We start from the raw sequence: 8,766 nt of genomic DNA on the forward strand, positions 1-8,766 counted from the left end.
CATAAAGAGGTGCAGGGGCCTTGCGATGGCTCTCTGCCCACAGGTTAGTTTCTCCTATACCACATCATTGTGACCAATTTCCCGCTTTTAATGCCTGTGAGGCAACATAAACCTCGGTGAAGTAATAACAAGGGCAGGCAGATAGTAATGCTGAGCACTGCAGTTAACCCAGGGCTTTCTTCGCCGGAGGAGGCCCTTTGCCTCTCTTTTTGCCAGGAGAGAGGCAAGGGAGCTGCAGCCACGTGGAAAGGTGTTCCCCCATTTAATGCTAAAATACCCTAAAGGATAGTGACTAGTGTCATTTTAGGAAAATAGTCTCCAACACCATCTAAAATCGTGTCACCGAGCAACACTATATCCAATTTAAAAAGTGAAAGGCTTGAAGTGCCTTGCATTATGAGAGAGATCTTTGAAAATGTAGGATTTTAAAAGAGAAAACATAACCTCTCTAGATATTTGTATTCAGGAATGGAAAAGAAATCATAATTGTGATGCTTGTCAGATGTATCCTATAAATGGATAAACCTACAAATGGTTCCATCTTAAGGACTTACTTAATCTCACAACAGTTAGGTTATTTTCAGAAGTATAAGTTTTATTGTATGCATTTGTCATTACCTAATCTACCCCTTTTTCTTAAGAGAACAGTGTGGATTCCTAAATGAGAAACACAATTATTTCATACCAGTGAGGAAAGTGTTTTCAGAGTTTGGCAGATGGCAGGTTCTGCACATACGTCTTAACCAACGGAGCGAAATTGTGGCAGGATGCTTGCAGAAGAAAAATAGTATGGCAAACCAGAAGTTTCTTTGTAGACTACAGTTTATTAGACAGTGAGTGCAATGCATATTCTTCAGGCCTTGTTTTTGATTTTACTGAAACATCTACTGCAGTGTTAGAGGCTCGTGTGAATTAAAAATGTATGCACGTTAGTGGAAATTATTAACATTTTAAAAGCAAGCATTAAAAATGTATGTGTGTTAGTTGGGATTTATAACATTTTAAAAGTGAAAAACAAGCCTGTATTTCCTTTCACCTCCTCTGGTCCCTTATACAAACACGTTCCCTCCAGCATCAGAGTAAGGCTTGACATGGCAATGCTTTTCTTCTCCATGATACTCTGACACGCTGGGTTTCCATTATCTGTTCTGTAGACCACAAACTGCAGCCCGCGTTTCTCCACCTGCCAGTATCTTGAACGTCTCATGCCTTTGACAACATATTTAGTTGCCCAGCAGATCCCTTGGGCTAAACGCCTGGTCTCAGACCTGGCCTCGTAGCCATGCAACGTCAGGACGAGTAGGGAAGGTGACGGTCTCCTGGGAGCGGGCAGAAAGACGGGCCATTTCCAGCATTTTTGGCTAAACTAAGGCAAAAAGGCCTCCGAGGCCTAAAAAAGGAAAGCTGCTTATCCCTGAGAGGAGGACTTCTTTCCCCAGTCCCCATGGCCGGCAGTGGGACTTGCCTATGCGTTGACCACCTCTCCTGCCGAGAGGCTCAGGCCTTGCTTTGAGATTTGCTCGTAGGGCAACTCTTCAGAAATATCCAGGTCTGAGGAAATCACCACAGAGCACAACTGTCACAGCTCCCACTTAGGAAGCCCTCAGAGGCACGTGTTTGAGTCCAGGAGGAGGGGGCAGAGCGGGTAAGTCCCGCGGAGGGGACCTTCAGCCATCGCCATAGCAGGAGTGCAGTGGCCGACATGGTGGCTGGCTGACGAGCAGGGGCAGCTCAGACTCGGGAGATGCTTCGTGAGGAACCTCCCAGGGGAGATGGTAAGAGAGAAGATGCTAAGGACCTACCCAGGGGTACAAACCATAGCTGCTAGAAGTTTAAATTCAGGAGGACCAGGGTAGCATTGCAAGGTGTGGCCGAGGGGGATGGAAAAGCACAGTCCCACAGCCTTACCTTTTCTCTCCAGTCTGCCTCTCCAGACTCCAGCGCTTTCATCTCCTGATGCTGTTTTTGCCTCACTTGTAGTGTGAGTCAGTGCTTCAGGACCAGGGGGAATAAGGAATTGAGGGAGGAGTGCAGAGCATAGTCCATTTTGCAGTCCTGTGATACACTGAAGGTGAATTGCTCCAAATATTAATAAGCAATCTTTACGAAAAATCGAGTACCGTACTTAACACGGTGCAATAATGGTTTAAAACAATGTGAAATCCAATCTCTGGACAGGTGCAATTATTCTGCCAGAGAAATTATAGCCTATAGATTGCTCTAGCAATTTCTGATACCCTCTGGAATTATTCCCAAAGGATTCATAAGACTAGTGTTATTCAAAAAATTCATAATCAATACTGATAATGCATTGTAAGCAAAAATATTCACATTAGGTACAAATGCTTACTTCTTGCATTATTGAAAGTTTATTGTTTTTTCATGGTTTATTTTTGCATTCTTCAGCTTCTTCAGCACAGACAGTAAGTAAAGCCAGTATTCTTCCCCTATGGTCAGACTCATACTGCTGCTGTCATAGGATTTCAGACACTGCTCAGGGAATGAATTTTTCATTCTTCCACTGTTTTCAGGAAATATAAAATCTATTTTTAACCACATTTAAATTTTGATAGAGACTTAAAGTGAAAAACTATTTCAGCTGTGCCTAAACCCCTTTTTTTTAAAAGAGAATAATGTATATGAGACACATTTCTTAAGGACTCTAAACCAGGTAAGACACTTAGGCGCGCTTAACTGGTTTTAAAAATCTGAACTTCAACTCATTACATTTCAAGAACTCAGTAAAATTAAGCTAATTGCTTTCAGTTAAACCATGCACCATATATTCATTTTTTCTGCCATTCTGAGTGGGATCCCTTTCCCTGGGCCCCAAGCTACATCTCCAGGGAGTCCACCGCCATGATCGAGCCAAGAAAATGGTGTTTCAGTACATGAAGGAGTGCTAGAAAAGAAAAACAGGATTGAAAAGTGGCATATATTACCTTCCCTCCCTTCTATACAATGAACCAGAACATATTTCTGTCCTGCCATGTGATCAAAATACCAGTACGCTCTCCCAGTGATTAAGTGGTGGCACATTTCATTTGGGATCACAACTTCACGAGCCTGTGTGAAAGCATGAGGTGTCAAACAGCTCCCCTTTTGCAAAGATGTGCTTCGGCTCATAAAGCAAAGCATGTCAAAACACTGTCTCCAGAAAAGAAGTGTGTATTTTAAATTACTTGTAATAAAGTCCTTTAAGAGTCACAGACAATAAGGCACAAAGGTGTATCTATAGTAGTCTTCACACCAGAAACAAGCCCCATTTTGAACGCTAGCCTTGTTTTCCCCTCATCAAAAGCAACGCGCAGAGAAAATGGACGTACTTTTGCCTAGTCCCCCGGGCTGACCCAGTGCTTCTCACCTGGTGCCTTTTGCTCCGACAGTGCAAGGTGATCATCTGCCAGATGAGCAGCACCCAGCCGGAGCTCTTCCACTGGTTCCTCTTCCCGCTGGCACTGGTGGTCTACGCAGCCATCTCCGGGCTGCTGGGCTGGACGGAAGAAGTGGTGCTCGCCGTGTTCACCGCCCTGGTCACGGCCGCCCATGTGCACTACGGGGTCTGCGTGGTGAGTGGGCGCCTCCAAAGCGGCCATGGGAGAGCTGCACTGGGGCGGGGAGGAAGATGGGGTCTGGGATTGGTTTCTACGCTGTCTAGCTGGGGCAGTGTCCGGGAGTCTGAATGTTCAGTTATGAGGGGTTTTTTTCTGTGTATTGTTTTATTTAGTCTAAAGTTAAAAAAAAAAGTCCATTTACTGCAGGCAGTGCCTTTTCGCACGTGCAGCAACTTCAGTGATTTGAATTATTCCAATGTAGCCGACTGGTTTCGGCTTTAAACCTATCACAATCAGAATATTTGTGGACTGGTTTTATGTAGCAGTCGACCCATGTAGCATGAGTGCTCCCACCTCTTTTTTTCCCCTTCTTCTTCCTGAGGTTACTTGACTGAAAAAATAGGAAGGTAAAATGCAAAGTGACATGAATAGAATTCATAAAATAAGGTTCACTTTGCTTTGAATCTGCAAGCAAAATAGCTGTTCTAATTTCTAATCTTTTCTTAGCCCTCTGTTAGCATCTCTCAAGCTGGAGACATGAATGGTTTTCCAGTTCATCCAGTCTTACCAGGGCATTTTTGTGTCTGCTAGATATCAGTTTTGTCATTTATTGTCATCTGAATTTCTGCTTAAATTCATTTTTCCTCAGTTAATGCCCTCTTTTCTAGAGAGTATTGTCAAATAATCCTTAGGAAAGTGTCTTAATGGGGGTTTGCTTTCAGATAAAACACCTTGCATGGCAAAGATCTCATTTCACAGGGAGCTGGTCAGCATTCTTTTATTTCAGATACACCATTGGGATGTAAGGATTTTTCTTTGAAAGAAGCCTTTGGTCAGCAGAGATTGGCATCATAGCAGATTTTACCCCAGCACTGATACGGGCCAGTCAGTGGAGGTCAGAATGAAAATACCTGGTCAAAATTCACTATTGAGCGAGGGGGCCCACCTCCATCACAGTTTATATCATCTGTGAATCTGGTCTGTAGTGATTTAACTTCCCATCAGTGCGCTGCAAGAAGAATGCAAAGACCACAGCTCTCTTGCTTGAATACTTGTACGTCCCCATGTACTCGTAGGTCCCCAAGTACACAAGAACTGTGGTTGGGTCCTCCCCTCTCTGACTGGGAGAAGAGAGACGGTGAATTGTGAAGCGCATACAAAACCGGTTGCTAATCTCCATCATTTCTCTTTAGGGAAGGCAGCTGAGTGAGCACTTGAACATTTACATCTTTTCCCTGAAGAAACGTGTCCAAGAGTGAACACCTGCACTATGATCAGACTGTAACACTTGATGTGGAGATTCGCAGCTCTTCTGATGTGATAAATAGTTGGAATTAATCTAAATAACCAAAGAATAGAATAGTCCAGATATCCGAACCACTGCGACAATGAGCTATGCAGCAAGATGCTTCATCTCAGAGGAAGATTCCCGTCCAGCAGAGAAGTGTTTACCAAGTTGTTCTGCTGCTAATATTTATTCTCTTCACTAATGCTGTGTTACTACCCTCTCTGAAGCTTTTGTCTTCCTCCTCCTTGCCACTGTGTCCAAAGTCCTGGATAAATCCATGCTGGGTTACATGAGATCCTTGGTGGTTTATAACCAGCACTGGTTTTGCCCAGCCTAGTCACCAGTGGGACCCCGGCAATGCAAACCCTCCCTGTATGTCCTTCCCCCTCAGACATCTGTGCCTGCTTCATTTTCCGTATTTATTTTCTCACAACTCATTTCTTCCATACAACCTCCTGAAGGGCTTATGTACGTTCAGTCTTTTCCTCACCTCAAATGAATGTTTGAAGAAAAGAGAACAAGCTCAGAAAGCTATGGGTACAGTAAAGTGTTTTTGAAATGTATGATTTTTTTTCCCCCAGCATTAAGATGAATCTCAGCTGACCTGTATCTGTCAGAAATGCAGGCTCCGTACAGCAGCAGCTGGCCTTTATACTTATTTTCTAGGCAGTAACAGGCGCATTGTTGATATTTTGGTAGCAACAAGCAATATACCCTACAAAGGTAACCAGCTGAGAATAAATTTGGCCAACAAACCTTTGAAGATTCTCATATTTCACTGCAAAACCAGTTAGTCAAACCTCATCTATGAGTGCAAAATGCTAAGCAAATAATTATTTGCCTGTGCGCTTGAAACAAATTCTTGTGGTTTTAGATAATGACAAAAAAAAAAGAATTGAGACAAGAAAAGCTTTTTTTAGACATTACACATTTGCATGCAGATGTAAACTGCTCACTTCATCTATAATATATGTAGGTTTTCTGTGTGCCTTGGAGGAAGGAGTAGGAATTTGAGTTTCATCTCTTTTGATACGCTGCCCTAGCCAGGGGGGACTCTGTGGCCTTGAAGCACTAATGAAACAATCTGTCCACTTTCCCCAAGGGAAGCATTAAATTACATTTCTGGCACAGAGGGATGTTTATTAACTAGTTAACTATCTCACTTGCCAGAAGCAGGGCAGAAGCGCAGTTGCCGAGATGCTGAGCCTTAAGTTCACCTTTTTCAGTTCTTAGACCATTTCTCTGGCTTTATCACCAGCCTCATCATTTTTTCCCCAGATAACATACCCTTACATCAGTAGCTCCTATTAATATTTCCAGCTGAGCACCGACTAGTCATGTCTTTGTGAACAGCTTCAAGTTAAGTTTGTACTGCCTGTTACAGTAGTTGACCTGCCACAGCATCAGTAGGGCTGATTCCCCCTGGCAGCCCTTGCCGTGGGTACCAGGGGACAAGACTGCACGTCAGCTTCCCCTCTTCACAAAGCAGAAACACCACCACCGACTTGCAAAGTTTCTTGCGGTTTGAAAGTATGCACGTTACACCTACCAAATGAGCATGTTGAGGGTCCCGCCCCCCCCAGCAAACATCATACGACAGTCACAGTTCAAGCAGCTTAAGGTTCGAGTTAGGTCATCCTGTTAATGCTGGTTTGGAGATTTTGCCGAGAGCCCTGCAGGGAAGGGAGGCTCCCGCGCCCTCCGGCACCGCTGCAGTCCAGCTCCGGGGCTGCAGCTGGAACGAGAGGAGTCTTCTTCCAGCCCTCCTCCCCACTGGTGGGGTGGCCGTGCCCCTACCCTGCGTGATGCCCAGTGAGCGTGGGGTCTCCACCGAGGCGATCCCTAACTGCCCAAGGACTCTTTTTCTTAGAGTAAGGCTGACGGCTGTTTATTTAATGAAGGATGCTAAAAAGGCAGTTCTGATGGTGTTTGAAGGGGAACGATGAGTTCGATGTAGGCATGCACCCAGCAATCTCACTGTTTGATGAAGTTAGATATTACATCCGATACCAGATACACTGCCACAAAAGCCTCACCTATTTCAACACTTCATATTTAACCCATCCATCAAAAGCATCTGGAGGAAGTCCTGATGAGAAAAGAATTAGAATAAAATAAACAAAAATACCTCTGGATTGAATGTGGTTGTACTGGAGGAACTCTGCGGACAGGCTTCCCTTCGCCCTGTCTTGCACTTATTTATGAAACAGTTGGAAATAAGGGTCACAGAAGCAGCACAATTTGATGCACTGAAATGGAGTATTTTGAAATATATCATTAAATGGAATTATAAAACTTGAACTGCCACAACCTGCCTGCACTTGTAACTTTCTAAAGAGAAATACAGTATCACTTTTAAAGGAAATTAAGCTCGGGACAGCTTTTTCACATTCTATATGAAGACATGGCAAATAACTTTCTTTTTCCTTTTTAAAGCAACTTGTCGCTACAATCTCTATAAAGACAAGTATAAAAACAGATCATGCATTGCACAGTGTACATATTGAATTGTTAGCCGTCTTAGATGGTAACTGGTTCGATGAACGGGAATAAAAATGCTTTGTTCATAGGGCGGTGTGGTCACAGATTTATTTCGCAAAGTCAGATAACAGCATGAAGATGACCTAACAGTCTAACAACAATTTTTTTTGGTCACAACATCGTGGCAGAAAGTTTTCAGCTATTTGAACTGGAAAATATATTACTTTTTTTTTTTGTGCTGTTGAGCATTCGCACTCGCCCAAATGCATGCCTCCCCCCTAGCCTTCTGAAAATCAACTAAACTAGCACTGTTCTCCCAGGTTTGAGCGCATGGACTGGAAACGGGCTCCTCTGGTCCTGGCTTCATCCTCCCTGCTCCATCAGAAGCCTTCCTGAAGTGGGGCTAGGCAGTGGCTCAGCCCCAGCCCCGGGGACACCTGAAGGCAGTGGGAGGGCTCAGGCTGACCTGTTGGTGGTGGGACACAACCAGGTAGCTTCAACCCACGGCAGAAAGAGGTCCTGACCCAAGGCTCAAATCCCTGGAGATTTAGCAGCAACTACTGCAGCAACATTGCTCATGCTGCAAAAGATCAGAGCTGTGAGAATTACAATGAAGTTTCCCCCTTTTCTTCCAAAAAACTAATATTTTAATGTAAAATATAGGTGGCTTCTTAAGTACTGCACTGAAGATTCATCCCTGAATACTTGGCCGTTGCAAGAAGAGACCACTGGGAGCTTCAGTGCCCTTCCTATAGTCCTCTCTTCACCTCCTGGCTGCTGCGAGTTTTGCTTTTGCTGTATCAAAACTGAGATACAACGAGAGATTTGGTACTCTGAAATTGCAAAGCATTTACCATAAAGAAGAATGTTCTGTTTACATGCGCATACATACATGCATTTTCTTTTTTGATTTGTAGAAGGGGATACAGTTACTGAGCTCTTGGGGAAGCAGATACTACCTACACACACAGAATAAGCGAACTTTTTTTTAAAGCAGCTGCCTTTTTCTTCCTGCTCCCATACGCAGTCACTAATGAAACAAAAATACGTATTTAAACCAGAAAAGTATTATTTTAGAATGTTTCGAATAGTCTCTAGAGCTAGACAGATTTTAACATATATTTTTTTATTAAATATGTAAAAAGATAAACGCAAGTCAAGTTATTCACATATTCAGACAAAAATCTACTCTACCATGCGACAATTTGCGGATAATGTAAAATGACTGATACATCTGAATAAGACTTTTTGTATCTATTATGCCATTACTTATCTATTTATAATTAACAATACATATGTTTACATTCCTTTCAGTTTACATTTAATATATAACCAAAGCTTTATGGTGTGCTATTTAGTAAAGGTAATTACAAATGCATATTAAAACCATAACGGAATAATGGGTTACTCACAGGGGGTGGGGGAGAAGGACACCTCTTTCCC

At 43.2% G+C, this 8,766-nt stretch overlaps 1 protein-coding gene across 1 annotated transcript in view; it reads left to right on the plus strand.

Moving 5' to 3' along the window:
- The window catches only part of LOC103923143 (ethanolaminephosphotransferase 1-like), a 40,589-nt gene extending 34,857 nt beyond the window's left edge, over nucleotides 1-5,732 (plus strand). Inside the window, exons 8-9 of the mRNA XM_009331403.1 lie at nucleotides 3,387-3,569; nucleotides 4,748-5,732. Coding sequence (XP_009329678.1) covers nucleotides 3,387-3,569; nucleotides 4,748-4,813 — 249 coding nt within the window. The 3' untranslated portion in view covers nucleotides 4,814-5,732. The remainder of the gene's footprint in view (nucleotides 1-3,386; nucleotides 3,570-4,747) is intronic.
- The last annotated feature ends 3,034 nt before the right edge of the window (nucleotides 5,733-8,766 follow it).

The sequence above is a fragment of the Pygoscelis adeliae genome, unplaced genomic scaffold (assembly GCF_000699105.1).
Source record: "Pygoscelis adeliae isolate BGI_AS28 unplaced genomic scaffold, ASM69910v1 Scaffold108, whole genome shotgun sequence".
Classification (NCBI taxonomy): Eukaryota; Metazoa; Chordata; class Aves; order Sphenisciformes; family Spheniscidae; genus Pygoscelis; species Pygoscelis adeliae.